Below are 27,988 nucleotides of genomic sequence, written 5' to 3'. Positions count from 1 at the left end.
CAAATTCTTTCTCTCCTCAGCCATGCTTCCTCCATGCTCCCAGGTGGAAAATGTATAAAGAAGTCTTGTCAAATACATTTGAAATCATCACTGATTTGAGACCATTTGCTGCATAGCCTGAAAGATCTAGACAGCTACTGTGGTTAAAAAGTGTATAGATAAATCTCTGCCATTACACTAATTTCTCTTGTGTCAGGTGTATACTGTCTCTTCGCCTTGCCCTTTACCAGCCCTGCTTTGCCCTGGATAAAGGCATTGAAGATTAGCTCCATGATCATATTGCTGGCTGATAATCAGATGCTGCCTATACTCTGCACTGCTTCAGGTAGCATTCACACTTGTTACTTGGCTTACAATAATGCTCAAACTTATATTTACTAATCAGGCTATGGAAAACATTGATGGTAAAGGTTTTGTTTTTTTCTCTTATCATAGCTGTCACAAACTTAGCTCTGGACCTGAAGCCCATAATAAAGGAAACCATATGCAAAGGTTTGAGAGAGTGCTTTGCTATTTAACTCATGGTTCAGGGAAAGAAAACGGCACTTCGACAGGCCATTTCCATCTCTCCTCTTTATTTATGCTGCACTTCCAGTCCTCACGATTGCGTTTTACAGCATCTACACAGAGAGCCTCAGCTCCATCCTGTTAGAGAGGTCCATGAGAGACCATGCCAGAGGGCTTAACTGCTGGATCCCTTAAAGTCTTGGTCACTCACCTCTAGCCTAGCTCTATCTGTCAGTGCTTCTAACTGTTGAAACCCTGCTCTCTCCAATATGCACAAGCACAGAGTAAGGTACTAAATAAATCTTACTACAATTCCATTTGCGCCACACCTCCACACCATCCCAATATATTCATTCTTACATTAAGTTCTGAAACGGCACACTTTCTGAAAAGCACACTTTTTACAGGAGGCTCAGGTGTGGAGTCTGATGGCATTTGTTAATATCTAAATGAAAAACATGTCCTCGTATGATGTATTAATGCCACATGCTCAGTTAGCAACCTGTTACTATACAGAGACTTCGTCATAGAGCTGTGACTGGTGTAAGAGCATGGAGAGTAATGTATCTGATTAAAGTTAAAAAGTTCATACAATTAAATTGAACAGGTGAGGTGAGAGAGAGAGGGAGAGAGAGAGTGTCTGTGACTACATGTCAATTAGGCATGTCAGTTACACTTTATTATCACAATGTTAACAATGTTATCAATGTTGAACGGCAATATTATTTTTGAGTTGAAGCATATTTGAGTATGTGTTAAGAGTAGATGAAATTCCCCTATGTGCAATCGAGACACTGGCTTGACTGATTAATGCACTAACTAGTCATGATTTATTCATCTTCAGCAACCATATTATTCTTGTCAGGTTCACGGTGGATTCGGAGCCTATCTTGGGAAAACTGGGCATGAAGTGGGAAAACAGTCAGGATACGATACCCAGGGTCATGATCTGGCTGCTAAAAAGAAAACTATTGCAATTATTTGGCAATTGTATGCTTTTAAGCCTAACAACAAGAGGGAGTTGGAAAATTTCAATAAAATCTGGATCTACTGTATCTGCAGAAAACATGTTACAGTACATTCAAAGATCAGGAACACACATCTTTATATTTACCATCCTATTAAATGCTGTAAAAGATTATCACAGCTAATTTACGATCACGTTTCCCAACTGATATTTCAGGTGATCCAACCAGATAAAGTCAGATAAAGCCAATCAAAATGCACAAACATGAGAAAGAAGGGATACATGACCAAAATCAGAAAATTCTTTGCGAAGGAACTGGCTCATGTTGCCTAGATTATTTCAAAGATACAGTATGATTAACCCCTTTGACCATAAGTGCAAAATCCCAAGTACTTTGGGAGCAACACCTTCCCGAGTAACTAGAATAAAGTTCATTCTGAGATGGAAGTGGCTGTAAGCATGACAGATGGCCATTAAGCCAGAGGGCATTGGAGAAAACTACTGCCTCTTTGTGGTCATACCATAAAATGCAGGTTTGAAGGAGTCATATTTTCCATTTCTGTCATTTTATTAAACTCTTATTTATATGAATGATGTCATTGCCTATTACAATAAAAAAAAACAAGCAATTTTGAAAAAATGAATGTTATAAAGGTTTTTGTTACTATTGTGGATACACTCAATGATACCTTTCCTTGTTGCTATGTCAGTACCTTTAATATGAACTTTATACCTGGGCAAGTGCCACACTATAAAATCTAATTAAACATTCAGCAGGGGTGCAGGCTCCAAATATAGAATCTAAATCATAAAGATATATACATAAAGGCACTAAAACTATGTACAAATTGTACAAATGATTTACTTCATGGACATATAAGCAAAGGTATAGATGTGTACACTTTTTTCCCTTTATTTTCTCTATACACTTTACAGCTTTACTATGCAGGTTCAGAGAGAGGCAATCAAACCCGAAAGCCTCAGAGGCAAAAGGTACAAAAATTAAAAACCAGATTACATACCAAAAAAAGGATAGAAAACAGACTCTCCCATGATTCACAATGTGTCTAAAAAAGAACAACAAAACAAAACAAAAAAAAAAAAAAAACAAACAAAAAAAACATGAGAGCTTTTGGGTCATTTTTGCCAACAGCTTCAGAATCCTCCACCATTCTGAGTGTGACAAAGAAGGAAAATAAATACCATTGCAACAATGACTGAACACGGTCCATTTGCATTAATTTCTATTTCAAGCCTTTTCACAAGTCATTTCAGTCCAAATCATAAGCCTCTGAACTCTAAATGCCTACAGCGCTGTAAAAAATGCATTTCAGTACTGCATGACTTGCCACCTACCCTGGGCTTTCTTTGAAAAAAAAAAAAAGAAAAAAAAAGGTAAAATACAGGAAACAGATAAATTTATCATAATAGCCCCCTGTGATCTGTGCTTACTCACACTAGTACCTATTCCATCAGCTGTCTATTAGAAACCTGCTGCTCATGTTCTGAGCAGATCTCCCTTGAGTCAAACCCACACATTTCACTCACAGACAGATAGCAATGCATGCAAATCTGTATCCTCTGTATATCATCCACATATGCTATCATTAATCACATATTGTATGTCAATACTATATAGTAATGTGATTACTTGAAAGCAAGAGATATTCCAGTTTAGATTATATACGTCCACCCCTACTAACCTACACATGCACACAGGTTGATTTCCACATATCATAATATTAAGTAATTCCTTCTGGAAACAGTATATGAGGAAGAATATTTTTTTTTTTCTGTTAATAATGGCACTTCTCAATTTTCTATATTCCCCTGACATAACCAAAAAATATTTCTGCATATGTTGATCTGATTTTTAGCATGTGTTATATGAAAACACAAAACACAATAAGGTTCCAGAATACACATCTTCACCAGAGAATAGTCTACTTGTATTCATATTTGGATGCATGAATATTTAATTTTTTTGTATTTCATTGTGTGATGAAATAAGCAGAGAGTCAATATTTATTTAAAAAAATATTTTGTGTAAAAAAAATCCTATTTTAATGTTTGCCAAGTAAAACAAATAAAATAAAAAAGTGGTTTCCTTGTTTTCTCATTTTCATAAAAAAAGAATGAACGCAACCTTAACCCTTTGAGAAATCCATTATTTCTGTGAATATTAAAGCATGTACTCTGAAATGTCGTTTACATTACAATGTCATATGCATCGACGGCTTTTTAGTTCCAAGGCACTATTACAGAAATTAGATTGGTTCACACTTGTAACATTTCTGATATACAATAATAATAATAATAATAATAAAAAGTTTAAAGAGTTTTAATTTCCTTACAATAACAGAATTGAAAAAGCCTCTGAGCCACCTCAGCACTGTTTTGGCAGATTAATTTGGCTGTGAATGTTTTTAACATAAACATATATTGTGTCTGTAAAGGCTGTGCATGCTTTTTATTACTTAAGCTATTCATTTGGCCATTATTTATAGGGAGCATGTATAGGCCCTCTGGTAGCATCATCAGTTGGGGTTATCCCCTGCTGAAAAAACACTTGAATGAAAAGAATATTAAAAATATCAAGGCTGTCTATTCTGAAGATGCCATGCTTACTGTAAGATGGGGCCATGCATGCAGAAGCAAAGCCAAATCTTGGCAAATATATTTTCATCAAAGGCTAAAATGGGCTCCATAAATAACTGCATTGTAAATGAGCCAATTAAATCTAAATCTTTCATAGAGTCAAGAATTTGAAGAGGATTAAAAAGAACTAATTACATAACAATTTTACATAACTACCTCAAACAAAGAGTCACAACATCCAATGCCTCTGTAACTGCTGGAGATACAAGAAGATAATTTTTCATGCAATATTTTGGCATCTCCTTCCGACATCCTGACAGTGAGATTAATGTGATGTGACATCAGGATAACACAATCTATAGGAAATCCCTTCTTGCTGGCAATTTCAGAGACCTTTACCTTCGTCTGTATTATTTTGCTGCTGGGTGTGTGGGCTGTTAAACTGTCAAACTCCGAATAAGAATAAACTCTTAAACTGAGCTAATCTTTCATTTGGGACTGAAAAGAGGCGAGAAGAAGAAACAGAATCCTTTTACATTCTCGTCCTCTAAATCCTGCATAATCATTCATTTACCGAATGTGTTCATTCTAATGAGGCTGAACCACAGCAAATGGTGCACCTATTAAATACAAAATTCAATTCATGTGCAATTTAATGCTTCCGATTGCTGAAATGTGGTGAAATGTGTTTTTAATTTGTGGGTGTGATTTGGTGTGTGGCTTCTTCATTTGTCTTTCAAACATTAGGCAAATTATGAACTGATTTCCAGGTCATCTACCTATCTATTAACATATCCTTGTATATTCTTGCCCTATTAGCCTTGCAGATAATTGAATCTATTATCAATACAGTGACTGAGCTTTGCCTTAGAAACAAGCCGCACTAACTATTCCTATGAGATCACTAAATACCGGCCTTACCGATCTTCTGATCCTCTAATCAAATGTGACTCTATGTTTGTGTTGATGTGCACTCACAGGACTCTTTGCCTCAATCTTGGGCCTCTCCATGGCAATGGTGATGCAGTTGAGGAAGATAATAACAAGCACCACATGGTCAAACATCTTGTGCGTGATGATTTTATTGCAGCTCACACGAATCCTGTAAGATATGATCAAGTCAGGCGCTTAGAATACAGACACGGCATGAAAGAATTAATACAGATTATCCGATAATTATGCAATTTTAGGGCAAGCATAGACTGTATGATATTAGCCTCACTTGCAAGATACTGAATGCTTAAGAATCATTAGAAAATCACTGCAAGAGGATTTGTGTTTATGCTTTTGCAAGTATGATTGCTTATTGAGTCGCATGAACATTAAAGAAAGAAAAAAAGAATCTAGAGTCTGAAATTATGGCAGAAGAATGTGTTGCTCCAGGACATTCCTTCTGAAAATGACCATAACTTGGATTTTTTTTTCACAAACTACAATGCATAACTCATGTTTTAGCAGACTAGTAGCTTGTGTGCTACAACTTTACTTCAATCCATATTCTTCCTTAATACACTTTATGCCCAAATGTTTGTGGACACCTGACCATTACACACATATGTGGTTCTTCCCCAAACTGCTGCCATTAAGTTGGAAGTACACAGTTGTCTAGAATGTCTTTGTATGGTGTAACATTACAATTTCCTTTCAGTGGAACTAAGATGCCCAAACCTGTCCCAGCATGACAGTGCCACTGTGCACAATGTGAGGTCCACGGAGACATGGTTTGCTAAGCCTGATGTGGAAGAACTAGAGTGGCCTGCACAGAGCCTTGACCTCAACCCCACTGAACACCTTTGGGATGAACTGGAATGCTGACTACATGCCAGGTCTCCTCACCCGACATTAGTGCCTGACCTCGCTAATGCTCTTGTGACTGAATGGGCAAATCTCCACAGCCAGGCTCTAAAATTTTGTGGAAAGCTTTCCCAGCAGAGTGGAGGCTGTTACAGTAGAAAATGGGGATGAATTATGTACCGGAATGTTTAACTAGTACATATGAACGTGACTGGTCAGGCGTCCACAAACTTTTGGTCATACAGTGTATATTTATGGCTTCCCATAAAAAAATAAAAAATAAAAAACACATTTTGGTCAAAACCTAATTTTTGTCTGTTTGCCAGCATTCAGGCACAAAGACATCTGGGTTTTCCCAGACCACCACACACATATAATATACAGTATTCTGTGCTACACTTAAGCAATTGAGATTCCAGCTTGATCCAGCTTCATAAAACAAACCCAATGTAAATTTCAGATGCACTAGTTGCATGAGATGCAATAATGCCCTTGTGGCTGAATGGACAAATCCCCATAGCCATTCTCCAAAATCTATTGGAAAGCCTTCCCAGAAGAGTGGTGGTTATTATAACAGTAAAGGGGGACTAAATCTATAATGAAATGATCGAAAAGCATATATGGTTGTGATGGTCACGTGTCTAAAATGGCATACTATGCACTGTATACAGTATTATAATCTATACACTATTCCCTTGTACAGTATAGGCAACACCTGGGTTTTTTGTCAAATAACAATGTTTCTAAATAAATGCTAACTAAAGGAAATAAATATAACTGACATTTCATTTTAAAATGTAGCAGCTCACTTCTGCTATGTAGAACATACTGCAACTGATGAGTGCAAAATGTCTCCAATGGTCCATGCTTCATTTTTCTCTGACATTACATAATTTGGGTATTAATAGCACACTATATTTCATATATGCATGAACCCACTAGCACTAATCGTATGCAAAGTACAGTATTTGAGAGAGAGCTCCAGATTGCTAACAGGAAATATCCAAAGCAGCACATTCCTTAGACTTCCTTTATAATGTTATGTATATAGGACAGAAGATGGCTCTGTCTTGCCAAACAGGTAACAAAGATAATTCCTAGCCTCCTTTTAAGCAAGAATTCACATTCTAGACATAAACACATGCATCTAAGTGGTGCTGCTTAGCACAGAGGATGATGAGATCAGCTTCTGAATATGCAGCATGGTGAGAATCCACATCCTTTTGGGCACACTTCAGGAGAAGGAGGATGTGCGACTGATGTTTAATTAGTAAAGTGCTGGCAGAACGCATGATGTGAAGCTGGGATTTCTCCCCTCTTTTTATCGTCTAATAAATACTCTATAAAGCATAGTGTGAAGATGGGAAGAGGCAGGGCCAAAACAGTGGTCTGTGCATACATGTGAGTTCAAACTGAAGCTCTGAGAGTTTCCCCAAGAAGCGTTTTTACTCCAAAACGCACATGAGAATAGGGCAAAACCAACTAAATGGACAGTTTGAGTGTGCTGTTAGTGAAAAATGGCAGACACAGCATATATGACAGGAGAATAAGCAGGATCACCTGGACTCGGGAGGAAACAGGTAGAGAGACCAGGTGTTTCTCTGCCTGCACCATTCAGGCTGCTTATGCTCCAGCCAGCGGTACAGACGTGCTCGTCGACTCTGCAAAAAAAGAAGGGGGAAAAAACAAGAAGAAAAAGAGATGCTTAAAGACATAAAAAACTCTTTTCCTCCTGTAGAGTCAGCAATTCCTCTATATCAATTATTAATATGCAGCAAATAAGTACTGCAGCTGTTCTTACCAAGTTTCCCTCCTCATCAGCATTGTCATCCTCACTGTGATGATCATCTAATGAGAGCTGCATTGTGGCCCCCGTGGGTGAGCTCTTCCCATTGCTGATCAGATTTGGTGGCCGTGTGCTGTGGATGCTAGCTGATCTGTGCAGGTACGGCACCTGCAGCGTGTCCGGAGGCAGGTCGAAGGAGCTGCGTGTCTCCAGAGACTCCATACGCCTATGCCGTGGCCTTTGACCAAAAGAATCTGTCCTGCTGAGGGAAACATTATCCCCTTCCAACATCCTTCCTCTGCCACTGCCCCCTCCAGCACCATCCTCATCAGAGCTGGAGTGGCCGTCTCCGGAGAGCAAGGAGCGTCGCTCACCCGACTGCTGCTTCTGCCTCTTCAAACTCGGTGCTCGGCCTAGACTGTTCCAGCTGGAGCGTCGACTGTTCCAGCTGCTGCTGGAACTCCAGGGGGCATGTGGGGAGCTTCGCACACTTGACTGCAAGGTGAATGGCAGGAGGAACTTTCACAATATTGTCAGATAAGGTCTTTACACTGAGACTTTTATACAAAACCTTTTTAAAGGAATTCTGCCACCAGAGAGACACGCATGTTTGCTTTCACAGCCCATATTGCTGTTGAGTCATCAAATCATATTCAAACTGACTGAAGGCTGGTTTATTCTTCCTTCAAAAAACATTTAGAAAGTAAGAAAAGCACATTGGAGAAGGAGAGGTGAGGCAGGAAGTTGAGAAAAAGTCATTCTCTGAAATAGAATAATCTCAATGTGCCACCCACCTCCGCAGCAACTGGCCAGCAATGACGTATAAAGGGCATATGGGCAATTGGCAGGAACTTTGGATATTCCTCTGACAAGATGAACTAACAAAGCTATCAGTTTAACTATATTTCCCAATAGCGAGGGAGTACTGTTGTTCCTTTTTTAAATAAAGTAGTTTGTAGGAGATCAACTATTTTATTGACTGAATATACTGTATGCATGGATTTTGGATGTATAATATACATACAAAATCCATCAAATTATGCAGGTGGTTTGAGGCACTGTTCTTTTTTTAAAAGCAATACAATGGAGCTGCTTCTAATCCAGCCAGTGCTTAGGGACAACTGCCTCAATTTATTTAATTGTGTGTTTAGTAATAAAAGCAGTAAACCACAATAACAAATTTGTTTGTCAGTCAGTTTTCTTTGATTACTATTTGTATATTACTGCTGCAGCTGTTTAGAGGATGCAAAAGGGCAAAAGAGTTATTAGAGAATATTCTGTTTTTGTGTATCTCTCATACTAGATAGTTTTAGATCTTCAAATGAAATACAACATAAAACAAAGGCAAGCTGAGTAAACACACAATACACTTTTTATCTTTTTTTTTTTTCATTGTAGCAAAAAAGTGATCCAACACCTATCAGCAATGTGAAAAACTAATTGCCCCCTTAAACTTAAAATCTGGTTGTGCTATCTTTAGCAGCAATAACTGCAACCAAATGCTTCCAAGACCAGACTTTCACTTACATCTAGGAATAGGACTTGCTCCTATGCTTTGGATCATTGGCTTGCTGCATAATCTAGTTGCACTTGAGTTTCAACTTACGGACAGAAGACTGGATATTCTCCTTTAGGATTTTCTGGTCAAGAACAGAATTCATGTTTCCCTCAATTATTGTAAGGTGCCCAGGCCCTGAAGCAGCAAAGCATCCACACACCATCACACTTCCACCACCATGCTTGACCATAGGTATGATGTTCTTTTTGTGGAATTCTGCGTTGGTTTACGCCAGATGTAACGGGACCCCTGTCTTCCAAACAGTTCCACTTTCAACTCATCAGTCCACAGAACATTCTCCCAAAAGGTTTGAGGATCATCAAAGTGTGTGGCAAAATTCAGACAAGCCTTAATGTTCTTCTGGGTTAGCAGTGGTTTTTGCTTTGCCACTCTTCCATGGATGCCCTTGTTGCCCAGTGTATGTCTGATAGTGGATTCATGAACAGTGATCTTTATTGATGCAAGAGAAACCTGTAGGTCCTTTCATGTTGTCCTTCACTCTTTTGTGACTTCCTGGATGAGTCGTTGCTGTGCTCAGAGGAATTTTGGAAGGTCAGCCACTACTGGGAAGGTTCACTACTGTGCTGAGTTTTTTCCATTTGGAGATAACAGCTCTCACTGTGGTTCTTTGGGGTCCCAGAGCCGTTGAATAGCTTTGTAACCATTCCCAGACTGATGTATTTCAATCACCTTCCTTATCATCTCTGGAATTTCTTTTACTTATGGCATAGTGTGTTATTGGGTAAGACCATTTAACCAACTTCATGCTGTTGAAAAAGTTCTATTTAAGTGTTGATTTGATTGAACAGAGTTTGCAGTAATCAGGCCTGGTTGTGTCTCATCCAGCTGAACCCCATTATGAATGCAGTTTTATAGATTTGGGGAATTAGTAACTATGGGGGCAAATACATTTTCACACAGGCCCAGTTTGTATTGGATAACATTTTTGCTTCAATAAATAATATTATCATTTAAAAACTGTATTTTGTGTTTACTCAGGTTGACTTTGCATTATCTTAGATTTTGTTTTAATTTCTGAAGCAATTTAGCATGAGATATACACAAAAACAGAAGAAATCAGGATGGGGCAAAATACTTTTTCACAACACTCAGTACGTTTACATGGACAACAGTAATCCAATATTAACCCAATTAAGACAATACTCTGATTATGAAACTACCATGTAAACAACGATTATTTATTACCTTAATCTGACTAAAGTCATACTCGAAGTTAACACAAATCGAATTAATACATGTGGAGTATTCCTGTTTTAGTCACATTATCGACGTGCATTACAGACATGTACACACCTTAATCACACTATTAACATCGGGTGGGAGTTTTCACCGCATTTTGCGACAGGACACGTACACACACAGCAGTGCTCAACCGTTTTACGGCAAACAAGACAGCACGGCTGCGTCCGAAACCATGTACTTGCCTACTATATAGTAGGAGAAATACATGTATCTCAGCTACTACAGTATCTCACAAAAGTGAGTACACCCCTCACATTTTTGTAAATATTTGATTATATCTTTTAATGTGACAACACTGAAGAAATGACACTTTGCTACAATGTAAAGTAGTGAATGTACAGTTTGTATAACAGTGTAAATTTGCTGTCCCCTCAAAATAACTCAACACACAGCCATTAATGTCTAAACCACTGGCAACAAAAGTGAGTACACCCCTAAGTGAAAATGTCCAAATTGTGCCCAATTAGCCATTTTACCTCCCCGGTGTCAAGTGACTTGTTAGTGTTACAAGGTCTCAGGTGTGAATGGGGAGCAGGTATGTTAAATTTTGTGTCATCGCTCTCACACTCCCTCATACTGGTCACTGGAAGTTCAACATGGCACCTCATTGCAAAGAACTCTCTGAGGGTCTGAAAAAAAGAATTGTTGCTCTACATAAAGATGGCCTAGGCTATAAGAAGATTGCCAAGACCCTGACACTGAGCTGCAGCAATGTGGCCAAGACCATACAGCAGTTTAACAGGACAGGTTCCACTCAGAACAGGCCTCGCCATGGTCAACCAAAGAGGTTGAGTGCACGTGCTCAGCGTCATATCCAGAGGTTGTCTTTGGGAAAAAGACGTATGAGAGCTGCCAGCATTGCTGCAGAGGTTGAAGAGGTGGGGGGTCAGCCTGTCAGTGCTCAGACCATATGCCGCACACTGCATCTAATTGGTCTGCATGGATGTCGTCCCAGAAGGAAGCCTCTTCTAAAGATGATGCACAAGAAAGCCCGCAAACAGTTTGCTGAAGACAAGCAGACTAAGGACATGGATTACTGGAACCATGTCCTGTGGTCTGATGAGACCAAGATAAACTTATTTGGTTCAGATGGTGTCAAGAGTGTGTGGCGGCAACCAGGTGAGGAGTACAAAGACAAGTCTGTCTTGCCTACAGTCAAGCATGGTGGTGGGAATGTCATGGTCTGGGGCTGCATAAGTGCTGCCGCCACTGGGGAGCTACAGTTCATTGAGGGAACCATGAATGCCAACATGTATGGTCACATACTGAAGCAGAGCATGATCCCCTCCCTTCAGAGACTGGGCCGCAGGGCAGTATTCCAGCATGATAACGTCTTTTGCCTTGCTGAAGAAGCTGAGGGTGAAGGTGATGGACTGGCCAAGCTTGTCTGCAGACCTAAACCTTATTGAGCATCTGTGGGGCATCCTCAAATGGAAGGTGGAGGAGCCTAAGGTCTCTAACTTCCACCAGCTCCATGATGTCGTCATGGAGGAGTGGAAGAGGACTCCAGTGGCAACCTGTGAAGCTCTGGTGAACTCCATGCCCAAGAGGGTTAAGGCAGTGCTGGAAAATAATGGTGGCCACACAAAATATTGACACTTTGGGCCCAATTTGGACATTTTCACTTAGGGGTGTACTCACTTTTGTTGACAGTGGTTTAGACATTAATGGCTGTGTGTTGAGTTATTTTGAGGGGACAGCAAATTTACACTGTTATACAAGCTGTACACTCACTACTTTACATTGTAGCAAAGTGTCATTTCTTCAGTGTTGTCACATTAAAAGATATAATCAAATATTTACAAAAATGTGAGGGGTGTACTCACTTTTGTGAGATACTGTATATAGTAGCTAAGTATGTGGTTTCGGATGCAGCCTATGGATTCAAGCATTCGTCTATTTGCACGCATAGAATGACAAATAATTAAATGCACTTGAAGCTTTCGCAAAATGAAAAATGAAACACTCAAAACTGTATATCGATATGTGAAATTCTGGAGGGAACATCGTACGGCGTGGCGTGGGGACGTAATGACGTGTGCCATTAATAGATCTATGTTCTATAACATGTAAAACAGGAACATGAAAGGAGTATTCTAAAAGCAACTCAATTAAACACCTTAATCACAATATTGTCTTATTCAGAATAAGGTCAATAATTAGATTATTGCTGTCCATGTAAACGTAGTCATTATATCATAACATACACTATTTGACCATTTTTGCTGTTTATTATAATTAAAGAACATGTGAAACCTAATGCAATCAATCTAAATTTTGTATCCTCATATCTTAAGGGTATACACATATTTAGACTCCACTGTAGCTTTAATGTAGTTTGGTTACTTTTGTCATGTAGCTTGAATTATAAAAACAATTCTCCAAAGAACAGCAAGTTAAACTACATGTTTTGTAGAGTAACTTTTAGCTTACCTCACTGCAAGTATTTTGCCCAAGACAGACAAAACATGTAATATCTACAGCTTTATGTGTACCATATTTTGTTTAACCACACATCTAATAAATGTTTGCTTTGTGCTTTTTAGCTGTTTAACACAATGCTCTATTGTTTGGTTGACAGCCTACAAAGTTAAGAACCACCTACTGTTCTGAAGAAAAAGGGGGGAAAAAACAGGCTTTAAGAAACTCAGTTTGGCCTGTACCCAGGCTTCGTGGTACTGACCGGAGTCTTTTCATGGCAGCCAGGCTCCACAGAAACATTGCTGCCCCTGCGTGACATGTATCCCAAAGCGAGGTCATCTCCTCCTGAGATCTTGGGCACAGGCATGGGTGTTGCAGCCGTGTGGGTGATAAGAGGAGGTGTAATGCTGGCCTTCAGATCCACATGGCCATTGATGGGTACTACTACAATCAAGAGTGACAGAAAGAGATAGGACACACACAGTAAACATCAGGTTCCTCTGGAAGACATGGCAGATAGCTGAAAAATACATGAGGTACATTTTCTAACATAAATGTTTCAGCATGCCCTTAGCCCCTAGCAAAGGGAGGGTGCAAAGCACAGAAAATAACAAGAGAGGAAATAAGGTCAGACATCTGAGCTCACACAGTGTTTTTTCAATAATAATACTAATAGGAAAACAATTATTACAGAGAACATGAACGTCTGCGCAAGGGAAAGATCTCACCAGATGAAGCCGACACATCTTTTTTGCTTCTGCACACATCATCAATGGTTTGTGTATAGAAATCTGCTTCCGAGCCCGACTTGGAGCCATCCCCCTTAGGTGGAAAGAGAAAAGGTGTTAGTGTAGGACAAGAGGGACATGAAGTTCAGTGCAGGTCTGGCCTTCCAATCCCAGGAGCCCTCACACCTAAAGGTCAGAGAGCAACTGTGATCCATGTGAGAGTCATGCATGGACAGTCTCAGTCTGCAGTGCAGCACCACTCTGAAACCACTGTCATCACTGAATTAGCTGTTTGCTTATACAAGGTCTAAATATTTTTCAAATGTATCACTCACATGTATTTCTGAGAAGATGATCTCATGATTAGACCATCTGCTTTATTTGTGTAAATACGAATCCACATGGTGTTGAATATGTGCGGGGGCTTTTTTCCGGCCCACTGGAAGAACAGCATTAGTAGAACAGACACATTCAATAATCGCACTGTAGAAATAAACTCTGCTATTTTTATCAGAGACTTGTGTCTCTTTATTTTCGCTTGTATCCCCCTCCCTCTACAGTCACCATAAACCCAGTGTTTCAGTGTGGTCTAGTGCAAAACTTCAGCCTTGGGTGGTTTGTCAGAACAGCAGCACCAGTTAAGAATCTCTCTCTCTCTTTCTCCCTCTCTCTCTGTCCTTCATCCACATTCCATTTCATTCCTCCTGTCATTGTATAAAAACAATGAAATTGTTATTCTATCAATGTAACATGACAAAATGAAAATAGTAATCAAACATGTTGGAAAAGTTTTTTGTTTAAACAAATAATTAAAAAATAAAGTGTATAATCTAGCAAACTTAATCTCAGGTAAGGCTGAAGATGTGAGCTGGAATTTTAATCTGTATATATTAATAAAAGAAGATATCCTATCATATCTTATATGGTGACCATCTGGGTGATTTCGAACATGAAAAGAAGGAGCAAATTGGATTGGGAGAACGGCACCCAAATGAATGAGCCAATTAAGTTGTGGAGTTCTTGGTCATGAAACTGATGCCAAACTAATTATTTTTGCATTCCCTTTTGGTATATGATTTTCATACTCACAGCACTATGATGTTCAAAATGAGAGAGGAGAAAGATTAAAAGAGAAAGAGTATGAGAAAGAGTAAAAACTATTCTGACAAACCTTTCTAACTAATGTCAGTGCCTCCCACTGGTTTCACTTTAAAACAATCAAGTCCAAACTCCACGTTTTTGAGCAATTGTTTTTGCAACAAAAGGTGACAACTGATTGATGGATGTGTGAAAAAGCCCGAAACCAGTGGGATTATTGGACAATAAAACAATAATTATTTCCCACCATGGCTAAAACAAAGCATGGTGAACACTGAACAGGACTTGTCAAGATGGGAGGGCACAACATCAAGTACAATACGAGCAAAAACAAAAGAACTTCAAAAGATTTCTGAATTTTAAAAATCGAGACTCGGAAAGAGATCTTGCTTTATGTGTGGTGGTGAACAAAACACAATAAGCACAGCTGTGATAGGTTCGTAGGTAGCAGTACAAACCATTTCCCACAAATTTTGTTTGCCTGTGTGTGCTTTTACTCTTTAGGTTAGCATCATCACCCTATGTAGTTTTTCACCTCGAGCTGGCTGAGTGGAGTTACTAGGGCAGATCTCTGTGTATCCATGATTTGGCAATCTAAATATTCAGTCCCATGTGGTCTTCCTCAGCAGAGACAGACCAGAAGGACTGGTGAGATATGTTTCAGGGTTCACTGGTTTTGGGGCTTTAACTAATCTTCTCAGTCACCTCAATTGGCAGCATCCTTCCCTATAAATGCCTAAACAACTAAACACCGCTTTGGTGTCATCCTAGGTTAATGAAAGTAGTAATAATTTTAGTAGCGAATATTATCAGCTTCATTCTAAGCTGGGTGTGTATGGATGGGGTTGTTCACAAGAGTAGTTTCTCATTTTGAGGAGACTAAACTTTCTCAACTGATTATAATTGGCAATCTTCACATGACCTGCAATATGTTAATGACTACTATTTTAGTGAAAGGTGACTTTGCATCTGTTTACATGGATGATATGATGTTGAGAGACAGACATATGAATCTGATGCTAACCTCTCATTATGACCTCTGACTGCATGTGTCACCTAGCACAGCTGCATAGATGGTAAGGGAAAAATAAAAGCGATGATGTCCAGGATAATAAACAGACAGTCTCCTCAACAGGATCAAAAGCTTTTTTTTCCTCCATAATTACCAAACCTCCAATCTTAGAGTCCCGTTCGTCCAATAGAATTGGTAGTATTACCAATGATGACGTGGAGTGTAAGCTATGATAACAAACTAAATGAACATTAACCAAGGGCAAATCACTCAAGTATGTAAGACAGTACTTTAAGCTATCTTGTGCAGAGTGATTTTCAAGTCCATTTAGAGTGAGTTCCCATTCCTTTTATTTGCTTTTGTTTGGTAGTCTGGCTGGCTTTGCCTGATTTCACTGTGGCTTTCCATAAGCCCACAAAAACATCCTCTCCAAGCCAGATAAAATAAAGAGGCTTTGAAAGGTTTGAATTTTGCCTGCAGGCATCGAGCAAGTGAACCTGAAGAGGGACTTTAAAGACAAATCTGCTTCTATGCAAACAACCACAAGTGACACCGTGCACACTCTGGGGACCTCCTGATTAGTTGCAGTGGGTTACACGTCAGGAGGAGTGCTACATACCCCTGAGTCTACTGGCAGCTGAATACAGCTCAGCTGACCATGCAAGTCTTCCCTCTTGGCCAGTTCCTAAAGTGGAGATGTGTTAGATATTTTTTGTACCGCAGATAGAAAAGTAGTTAAAGAGACAGAAAAGTAGCATAGTATTAAGGAGAACTATTTTTAATCAGAAATAGATACACAAATAACTATAGCAGATAGATAGACAGACAGATAGACAGACAAACAGACAGACAGACAGACAGGAATATTGATATCTGCACATTTGCTGTTAATAAAAATCCTCACAACATGGCAATTTAAAAATATATTACCTGCAATAATTAATATTTCTCAGAGCAGTAAATGAAACCACAATGAAGTGGTAAGCGGTAGCTCAGTGGTTAATATGTTGGAGTTCTGATCAGAAGGTTATAAGTTCAAATCCCAGCACCACCAAGCTGCCACTGCTGGGCCCTTGAGCAAGGCCCTTAACAGCTCAGTTGTATAAATGAGATAAAATGTACAACTCCGATTCTGAAAAAGTTGGGACATTATGGAAAATGGTAATAAAAACAAAGAGGAGTGATTTGTAAATGTACTTTTTCTTGTATTTAAACTAAAAACATACAAAGACAAGGTATTTGATGTTCTACCTAATCAACTGCATAGTTTTTTGAAGGTTAATGTTTATTTTGAAATTGATGCATGCAACACGTCCCAAAAAAGTTGGGACAGGGGAGATTTAGGACTAATAGCATAGGGCTGCACAATTAATTTAATATCGATCTCGATTACAATTTTGACTGCCCACTTTTACATGAACATTATCGACTGCGATATTGACGTTTAAAGTTCATCCTACGTTCATAGAAAACTCCACTGCATATCAAATCAACGCTTCCTAAACTTACAGCCAGTCACCATAATGCGGCGAAGGGATGATGTCATTTTGTATGCCAAAACGAGGCAACGAGTTAGTATTTTAGCGCTCGCGCTGCCAGCTTCGCTTCGTGCTCCAGCACTTGAGCGAGGGGAAATCATTGCACTAACAACTTGCTAAATGGGACTACAGACGTTGTCGGGGACATTAAACGTCATCACACAGAACAAGAAAAGTCTTTGCAGATAAACTGGTTCAGGTATGCTGTGCACAATTCCCCAAAAAAACCTGGATGATCCACAGAGTAAATCCGTATTCTGGAAAATGTTTTAAATCAAGTTTGGAAAAGTTATCGGAAGCTTGATGATGGTTACATTGAAGTCGAGCGACTGTGGTGTAGTTTGCTTATAGCGTACAGTTAGCTGTTTATTTCTGGCAATTGTATTTAGGCTTCAAACTTCATAAAAGTTGTGTTCATTAGTGAAAATTATCTTGATGGACAAAGCACTGTTATTGCCTTTTCTGCATACACCTGAATTGTTTTCATTTGGTTGCATATTCTTATATTTGATTGTATATTTTCATTTGGTTGATGGCATTTTTATTTTTACTTATCCTATACTTTGGGTACAATTTTATTTATATTTTGCTTCTACGAGATGATGCACTTTAAACACCAGTCTAATTTCATGCAAAGATTTGTACATCAGCAGGAATGTAGCACAACATGTAGGTGAAAGCAGTGGTCTATTTATTTAAATGTGAAAGTGCAATAAAAATATGTTGTCCCTAAAATCAATGAATAATCGTGACAAATAATTGTGATCTCAATACTGATCAAAATAATTGTGATTATCATTTTGGCCATAATTGTGCAGCACTAAAATATCGATGTGACAAGATGAAATAAGAAGGTGATGTGAAACAGGTGAGGCAATCGTCTAATCATAGTATATAAGGAGCCTCCAAAAAAGACACAGTCCTTTAAGAGCAAGGATGGGTCGACAATCTGCCAACAGATGCATCAGCGAATAATCCAACACTTTGAGAACAACATTCCCCAAAGACAAATCAGTAGGATTTTGAGAATTTCACCTTCTACAGTGCACAATATCATTAAAAGTTTCAAGGAATCCGGTCAAATATCGGTGTGTAAAGGGCAAGGACGAAACCACTTCTGAATGCGTGTGATCTCCGATCCCTTAGATGTCACTGTCTTAAAAACCGTCATGAGTCTGTAATGGATATTCTGACTTGGGCTCGGGAATACTTTGGTAAACCTTTTTCAGTCAACACCATTCACTGCTGCATCCACAGATGCAAGTTTTCCATACTGTCCAAAACTTTTCTGAACTGGTGTTGTAAGTCGCTCTGGATAAGGGTATCTGCCAAATGTCGTAAATGTAAAGGTCAGTGAAAGGGTTCAACATAAATACTGGCTTACTTAGACTGAATGATTGAATGAGTCAGGAAATTGACATTACACGCTGGTGTAACTGAGATCACAACCATTTCTATGAACTGATTGCATGGAGGTATTGAAGCAGTTGCCGAGGCAGCGCGGTGCTGCCAGGGCTCCGATCCAGGGCCTGCATCTCTCTCCTTATAACATATCTCATTCATCTGATGATCTCCCTGGCAACCTCAACACATAGCAAAGTTTGGCCAGGGAAAAAATAAATGCTGTGTTTTTGTTTAAGTAAACCCCTTTGGGATATATTAGGCAAAAGGAATGAAGTACTTTGGCAATGAAGTAACTAAGTTGAAAATGGAGGTATTTCAGAATATACTTATTTAGCAAAGGCAAAGAAGGCAACATCCGGCTAATTTTTGGGACAATAATTACAACAGAACATTTATCTTTGAAATCTTTAAAGTGGATAAAATAACTTCCTCTGCCATTATGCAATAAAAAAGCTACTTCAGTCTGGCAGACAAAACGACCAGGCATGTTCACCTTAATGTCTGGACATACTTTGAGCTACGACCACCTCATTCAGGCCATTTAACAATGTTTATTAAAGCAAATTCAATGGCACAGTTAAGTATTTAGAAAAGAATAATGTTCCATCTGATAACTAAAGCTGTTATCCATTAGCCTCAATAATACATTTCTGCAATTAGTAAATGTTTTGGAATCAACCTTGATCTATCAATCTTTTTGTAAAGTTGTGTGTAAATGCTTTTGTAAATGGTTTCTAAACCAAACTAAAAATTCCCACTAGATTATCAGTTTCTGATAGAAATCCATCCATCCATTTTCCATACCACTTATCCTAAGTGTCATGGGAGAGCCTGGAGCCTATCCCAGCGACCTTGAGGCATGAGGCAGGGGACACCCTGGGGAAAACCCCAAAGCACAGGGAAAACATGCAAGCTCTGCACACACAGGTTGGAGGCAGGATTTGAGCCCCCAGCCCCAGAGGTGTGAGGCAAACATGCTAACCACTAAACCAGTGTGACCCCACCCTCTGATAGAAATGTGTACAGTATAATAATTCAAACTATTAGATTATGTCTAGAACAGCAGCTGAGAATGTTAAAATTGTCTAACAGACTGACTTTTCCACTTTGTGATTCCATTTTCACTGTAGTGTTAAATGTGAAAAATGTGCCCTTCATCACTGCTTGTCTAAAGCAAGAAGATCAAAGTCGTTGTTTTTACAGCTTGCGGCGAGAGAGATGGCGTTTAATTAAAACGGCACAGAAACCAGTCTGCACCTCTTTTCAAAGAAAACCCCCTCCATCTAAAAAAAATGATACATGGGTATAGCCTTCATGTCTGAATTATCCAGGGGTTATCCTTTTCTTCCCATTGTTTTCTTTCTGTCTGTATACCTGGCACAGAGGAATATCTGCTATGTGTTGGGTGATAAGTGCTTGCATAAGACCAGAGGAAAAAAAAAAACAAAGGAGAAAACGAAGGGAGGAATGTGAGACAACGTGCTCTGAGGTGAGCAAGAGCATGGAGCTGGCATGAGATTGATGGTCCCACAGTGAAAACGCAACAAGGAACTCATCAATGCCTGCTGAAAAAATGAAACCATTAGAGAAAAAGGAGAGCGAAGAGAGAGAGTAGAGGTGGAGAGAGAATAGCTGAGAGGAAAAAGACAGACTTGGAATATGATCAGCAGGAGAGGAATGGAAAGAATGAGAAAGACAGGCAGGGGTAGGAAGGAGGAGAGCAGAAAAGGAAGAAAGAGAGCAAACAAAAAGTAAATGATAGAGGGAGAGAGCGATCATTTGAGGATTGCCCTACCTCCGTCTGGAAGCCCTCCACTAAGATAGCCACCAATAAGTTGAACAGCACGTAATTCCCAAAGGTCATTAGGGCGATGAAGTAGAGAGCCGCGACAGGTGAGGTGGAGGCCATGCCATTATAGAGAACCTTATTCCAGTCTTCCTGGGTGAGGATCTAATGAAGGCAGTCAAAGATTCAACACTCAACGCTCTTCTATTTCTACAGATATACTGAAATCAAAGCTGAGTTGTCAAAGACAATAATGCTTTCTCGTTATATTGGGCACAATTACCTGAAACACTGTGACAATGGCCCAGAGCAAAGAGTCAAAATTCTTGCGGTCGGGCATTGTGTCACCATCTCTCTCTGAACCAAACTTACACCCAAACAGGTGCATTCCCAAAATACTGTTTCAAACAGAGTGAGAGTTATCAGCTTGTTAGAAATGTTTAGGACAGGTACATTTAAGACTGTGGAAATATTCGGCAAACATTAGTATATGTGAGAGGGTTTACACCAAAATATTAACAAATAAATATATACTGTAGACACCACAAAATATGGCAGAAATATTTAGAGTCACAATTTTATGGCTCAATATTTTAAAATCACAGAATTGTCAGCATCTTATAAGTTTTGGTGTACAGTTGATGCTGTAGCAGACTGGCATTTCTGCTGGTCTGAATTAGATCTAACAGTGGGTTTCATACATAACTGGCCTCTTTCTCATGCATTCAGACCTGAAGATGAAGATAAAGAGCATCAGCAGCATGCAGAAAGTAGCCACATTGTCCATAGTCTTCATCAGAACCACGAGCTGTCTCTGCAGCGCCGGCATGAAGCGCACCAGCTTCAGCACCCGCATCAACCTGAAGGTCCTCAGCACTGACAAACCCCCACCCTGCTGGCCCACGATTTCCCACACACTGCACCACACACAAACATACAGACATCTTGTAACTCATAATATACATACAATCATCTTAACTCCTCTGAGAGTTCTAAGTATTCTCAGATAAAAGAGGCAAGTTCAACAGTGTAATAAATATCAGTGCATGAATATGAAATCAAAATCGTCATCCTGACAGCTGACAGTTACCAGACTGAACAGCTACCAGCTGTCACAGGCTCAGTAATGGTGGCAATTTGTCAAGGTGCCACTATTTTGAAGCAACTGCCAGAAAGAATTCTAATAATGATGATGAATATGACAAAATATTACAGCTGCAGTGATGCTGACAGTGTGCTTCTAAACTCCTGCATTGCTGACACACACGTACCTTATTACGACAATAATGCCATCAAAAATGTTGTAAGGGTTCTTGATGTAGCCAAAAGGGCCATATACCAGCAGCTTCAGGAGCATCTCCAGGGAAAAGAGACTGGTAAACACAATATTACTGATCTCCAGTGCATTGGTTAGCTCATCAGGCTGAGGCACATGGAAAACAAGAGAACAAGAAGGACAGGAAGTCAGAAATGCAGTAGTTTTAGAACAAACAAAAGGCTCTAACAGCTCCAGAGAGCGAATATAATTTAAGGCAGAGATAGGAATGTTTTATTACAAATGATTAATTACAGACTGCACACTGAAAACACAGTACTAGTAAAACAGATTAAGAGAATTTTTTTTTTTGCCCACTGGGTTGCTTTAAATGTCTTTATTTTATCATTTTATCTCAAGGCACATGTTTCTGTGGTTTTTAGCCTACATAAGAGTATATAAACAAACAAACAACCAAATAAATAATCCACACACAGTGATCTGTGGGGTCCAAACAACCTTCTCAAATATTTCCCCAATGCCCAATTCTTGTCAAGTTTTATAAACCAACAAAGAGACCATATATGAACATGCTCGATGCTAATCGTGTGAAATGCCTGCTGTAATCTTATTGGATAATGGTGCCCATGCATTTGAAGTAAACCTGTCATCGTTTAAAAAAAATACACTTAGCGTAACGATGCAGTATACCAACTGTCAAAGATCTCAATATATTTTTTGATGATTATTAAGGATCACACTCTGCTGAGTTGTTTGACAACAAATTTCATGAAGATAGGCTTAAAATCCTGGGACTAGTTTGCAAAAGTAGGTTTACTTAGTTTATAATCTACAAAAACAGTAGGGTTCCAGCACTTTGACCCCTAATAACAACGTTAACCATGTTAATGTAACCATGACAGCAGCAGCACTTATATTATCTATGTGATAAGTTATCTTAAGACACACACACACACACACACACACACAGTGAACATGCCTAATTTCTAATGTTCTAATTCAGGGGTGAGGAGGACAACAATATGATAGTGACACTGATATTGCAATGTATTACATCATGATAATTTTCTGAGAGTGTTGCAGGTTTTCAGTGTGTGTCACTGGTGTTAGGACACTGACCAACTCCATTGTTACTCATAAGAACTTCTTTCCTGCTTTAACCTGTTTTTGTTAGAAACGTTATAAAATAAATAAAAAAATATGAAAAAGTAGATATAATCTGAATAAATTCTGGATTATTAAATATAAGTATATTCAATTCTAACAATTAATCCATAGTAATATTATTACACTATTCCATATCATAGAAAATAGATGCAGCCTCCTGCTGGTTAAAAGTCTGCATACATTAGAGAGCAGGGCATGTAAGATAAATGAATGTTGTATTTAGTGACAATCGTAACAGAATTAGCACTGCAGGATTAACAACATTAGTGTAACACATTAAACACATTATCTCACTGTTTAACACAGCACCTCAGTTTAGAACCCTGCTGCATTGAGCAATCAGTATCATGCTAATCAAATCTCTCCAGAACAAGTCAACTGTAAAGAAGAATTACTGAAGATATAATGGTTTAAACGATGCTTGTCTCACGGGCTCAGACATAATTTCTAACAAGAGTACATGTTAGGAAACAGTTTTCAGAAAATGAGTGTAAATATTGCTACGCCCCCAGAGTTTTCCGTTAAAACCCAAACCCAGTCTGTGCACTTTTAACATCCAGAGGAGTAACATCATTCAGAGTCATTAAATTTGATGTTTGACGTAAATATTTTTGCATTTAGTGATGCTCACAAATATATATTTATATATAACCCTAGTTGTGCCCAAATGTTTGCATACCCCTTGCAGAATCTTAATACTTTTAACAAAATAAGAGGGATCATAAAAATCCCATGTTGTTGTTTATTTAGTAATGTCCTGAATAAGCTATTTCACGTAACAGATGTTTACACATAGTCCACAAGACAAGATAATAGCTGAATGTATAAAAATTACCCTGTTCAAAAGTTTACATACCCTTTATTCTTAATACTGTGTGTCGTTACCTGGATGGTCCACGACTATTGTTTTTTTTTGTTTGTTTTGTGATAGTTATTCATGAGTCTCTTGTTTGTCCTGAGAAGTTAAACTGCCCACTGTTCTTCAGAAAAATACTCCAGGTCCTGCTCATTCTTTGCTTTTCCAGCATATTCTGCATTTTTGTCTCCTTTCCAAGAGCGACTATATGATTTTGAGATCCATCTTTTCACACTGAGGACAACTGAGGGACTCGTACACAGCTATTACATAAGGTGCAAATATTCACCGATGCTCAAGAAGGTAACATGATACAATAAGAGACAGCGGGGTATAAACTTTTGAACAGGATGATCGGTGTAAACTGTTAGTATTTTGTCTTTTGGGAGACATGTAACTATCTTATTTAGCGTCTGATGGGCAGCACTAAATGAAAAAAAACAAAAACAACAATTTACACTGATCATCCTGTTCAAAAGTTTACATCCCCCTGGCACAGGCACACACTAACTTTTCCTCCTGTTATACGTCAGAATTTGTTTTATCCTGAAAGAATAGAGTCTTATTTGTCTTAACTGATGGATTTCTTTTAGTCATTACTATGAAACTACATATTTCATATTTTCATTAAATTTATGAGTGCAGTTGAAATAAATAAACTATTATTCTATATTCTATATATGTGTATAAAATTGCAAGCAAATATAAAATATATCTAAAATTGCAATTATACTATCTGTAGCCAGTGAGTTGAGGTTCACATTATAAGTCTCCTTATACGTAAATTTACACCAATGCAGGCGCTCTTGTCTGATATGAATGTTTTTTTGGGGGATTATGAAGTGATAATGAAGTGATAATGTGACAATCACTTGTTTTACTGACGTGATAATGTCAGTAAAACAATTCCTTATGAAGGTAAAACATCAGTCACAGTCATAGAAAAATGCTAGGACTTTCAGAGCAGATCCAGAAAAAGCAATACTGCACATATGAGCTTAACATGAGCAAATGCTAAAACATTTGGTGAAAATGTTTCCTTTATTGCATTTTACTCTTTCCTCATATCACAACTGCCTCAAAAGACAGAAACTGCCTCAGCAAGTCTAGTGATATTAACTATAAGCTTTTGTTACTTGTTAGATATACTGTATTATCCTTTTAAGTGGTGTATCAAAACAAAAGAAAGAAAAGTTGGATGCTAAATATGTATTGGCTGATCGACTGCATTGTGGCTAAGACAAAAAAAAAAGTTATATAAATTCTTTTTGGGTTAAATTATTCCTTTAAATAAACCAAAAACCCAATCCAGGATGTAATCATAACTGTATCAAAGACCAACATAAAAACAAGAACACATCAGCATGATCTCAGAATGTTTACCACAAAAAAGCAAACCACTGGTATTCCTCCAGAAGAGAACAGCCAGGTCACATAAAACAGTGCATGATAAAAGTACATTTAAAATCCTGTTATTACTCTGAGTCCCCAGAGATGATACAGTGTATATAAAAATGGCTGTGACTCACCCAACATTCATCCAGTAAATACGCTGAAATGTTCTGCACTTTAACCTCATATTAGATATTATCATTTCATTTTGAATCCAGAGCCAAAACAGCAACAATTGCATCAAGGTCCAATAACTCACAGACTGCGGTGTTTGTGGGTCCTGCAGTGTTTGACATGTTGGGCACACAGTCTACCCAGCAGGAAGCCCTTCAATTCAAATCAAGACCACTTATGGGAAGAAATCAGCACATAAAACATTCAAGCCTGCAGGGAGCTGAAGAAAATTTCCAGGAAGAATAAAAGCATGAACTCTGCATGTATTTCTGGTCTACAGACTTGTTTGATGTAAAATGAAAATAAAGTTTTGTGAGGCCTATGTCACACTTTCAAGAATATCTGGAAATAGAGATAGCTCTTTACTTTTCCTGTGTTTAAGAGCCATATCTCACCACCTATTATCTGCAACAGTTCCATCATTCATTCATTCATTCATCTTCAGTAACTACTTTATCCTGGTTGCGGTGGATCCGGATCCTATCCCGGGAACACTGGGAGTGAGGAAGGAATAGGGACGGCAGTCCATCGCAAGGCATAAACATTCACAAACAAATTTGCATCTACAGGCAATCCACCGACAGGCATTTTTTTGGGAGGTGGGAGGACACTTGAGAACCAGGAGAAAACCCACATGGACACAAGGAGAACAAGTGAAAGTGAACACAGACAGTAACCCAAGCTCAGGATCGAGCCAGCTGCCCCGGAGCTTTAAACCTCTAACTGGGCAGTCAGAGAAGGAACGGGACCACAAGAGTTGTTACAGTGAATATGTGTTACTCTTTCAATGTTCATTTGAATTTATGAAGGTAAAACACGCAGCACTGGGTTGCGTAAATGACTGTGGGCAACACAGTGTTCTCCAGCAGTGGATAAATTGGGATTTACTGGCATTTAGTACACTTCAAAAACTCTACTGTTCACAGAAAGAAGACTTTTTCACAGGGTGAGTAATAAAGAAAAAAGGATGAATAGACGAGCCTTAGACCGCTGATGGGCTGTTACTTCTATTATGCCAAACACACAGAGACAATACGGAGACTTTGTAGTTATAGTAGTTATTTTTTGGAAGGAGAAACCTCTAGATTATACTGCTGTATAGGCATTAGGCAATGAACACAATTGTGGCCTTGAGGTTTGAAATGTAAATAAATAACTGTGGATTCTGATAACAAATGAGCTCATATGATTACACTGTGTAAAGGCATGAGAGTCCAGTTTCTGAAAACAGTGAGCAAAAGTCAGCACGCCCAAGATATAAACCTCTTGAAAAACACTGGCTGTCCTTATCACAGTCAAAGCAACTGATCTAATGATTAGAGCCCAGTGCAGTACTGGGTACAGTCTTAATCATCCTCAGTGTGCTCCAGCGTGAGCACCATCAGCATCTCCATGCCAGCACGCCAGCACTTGATGCAAACCAGACGCCACCATCAGCTGGCTCAGCCAGAGCAGCAATAACAATGACAGCCCCATCCTGAAGAGCAGAAAGCAGGAAATGGACAGAAGGACTAAAGCGGTTATTGAAGACAAGCCCTCTAATGACCATGTTAAAACTCAACTTTCAAGCATTTACAAGTACTGTGGAGCCAAAAGTCATGTGGCACATTTTTGGCACGAAGATAAACATTACATCAGGAGACCATAAAAGGAAAAGCTGTTAACAGGAAGGAGAATAAGATGACCAGGATTAAATCCGTTCACAATAACCACACCCTGCCCACAGGCCTACATCCAGATCTCTATTTTAGTAGCTTTTGTTGGAAAGTTAGTGTACATTCCTTTAAAAGGTAAAGTAAAAGGTGAGGATTTGGAAGATTTTTCCCCTTTTCAGCACATGCCATATTTCACATGCTTTTTTTCTTTACTTTAATTGATTTTTGATAGATGCTAATCAAATTAATTCTGCAATTATCTGAAATTGCACCTAACTGCAAACAGTCTTGGCAGATCTAATTGGGGAAAACCATACTTGTAATTAGACATTATGTTAAGAGTGCCAATGGAGTGGGATAGTCTGAATACTGATACTGAACACGTATACATATCCATTCATGCTGTTACTTGCACTGTATAATTAATCAGTGTTTTCTGCTGCTGATGCACACCCGACGCATTCTCAAACATTTATTACTTAATACCAGGAATTAGGAAATGATCTCGTCAAATTAAAGGAAAAACAGTGGCTCTGTTTATACTGTGCAGCATTTTTGCCATATTTCCCTTTTATCCCATGATGAAAGATTTCTATCATTTTGGGAGTGTCCTTTTCTGAGATGACAATGTCCCCATCTACAGTGAACAAGGGGTTCACGGAATTGTTTGATGAGTATGAAAATGATGTAAATCATATGCTATGGCTTCCACAGTCACCAGATCCCAAATCTCAACCCAACTGAACACCTAAAGGTATGGGATATTTTGGACTAATGTGTTTGAAGGAATATTCAGTATTCAGCATCAAAGCTGGACAGGCAGCTTCTAATACGCTTTGATAATATCAAGATCTAATACACCTTCTAATAGGCTTTGATTCTGATGTGCTAAGCTGTTTGCACCCGTTTTCAGGCGTAATTAGTTTGCATACTGAGGGGAAAATCTTGCATATTATGTACAAAACTGGCACAGGAACCTAAACATGCAATTTAAGCACCATGCGAAAC

At 38.8% G+C, this 27,988-nt stretch overlaps 1 protein-coding gene across 1 annotated transcript in view; it reads right to left on the bottom strand.

Moving 5' to 3' along the window:
- The window catches only part of cacna1g (calcium channel, voltage-dependent, T type, alpha 1G subunit), a 221,427-nt gene that overhangs the window by 62,358 nt on the left and 131,081 nt on the right, over nt 1-27,988 (bottom strand). The window contains exons 11-19 of the mRNA XM_053639816.1: nt 21,732-21,883; nt 21,192-21,377; nt 20,744-20,858; nt 20,470-20,625; nt 13,623-13,716; nt 13,157-13,338; nt 7,668-8,147; nt 7,427-7,527; nt 5,051-5,174 (exon numbers count right to left, since the gene is read on the bottom strand). Of these exons, the coding sequence (XP_053495791.1) occupies nt 5,051-5,174; nt 7,427-7,527; nt 7,668-8,147; nt 13,157-13,338; nt 13,623-13,716; nt 20,470-20,625; nt 20,744-20,858; nt 21,192-21,377; nt 21,732-21,883 (1,590 nt within the window). The remainder of the gene's footprint in view (nt 1-5,050; nt 5,175-7,426; nt 7,528-7,667; nt 8,148-13,156; nt 13,339-13,622; nt 13,717-20,469; nt 20,626-20,743; nt 20,859-21,191; nt 21,378-21,731; nt 21,884-27,988) is intronic.

The sequence above is a fragment of the Ictalurus furcatus genome, chromosome 13, assembly GCF_023375685.1.
Source record: "Ictalurus furcatus strain D&B chromosome 13, Billie_1.0, whole genome shotgun sequence".
Lineage (NCBI taxonomy): Eukaryota > Metazoa > Chordata > Actinopteri > Siluriformes > Ictaluridae > Ictalurus > Ictalurus furcatus.
This window is presented reverse-complemented; position numbering and strand designations above follow the sequence as displayed.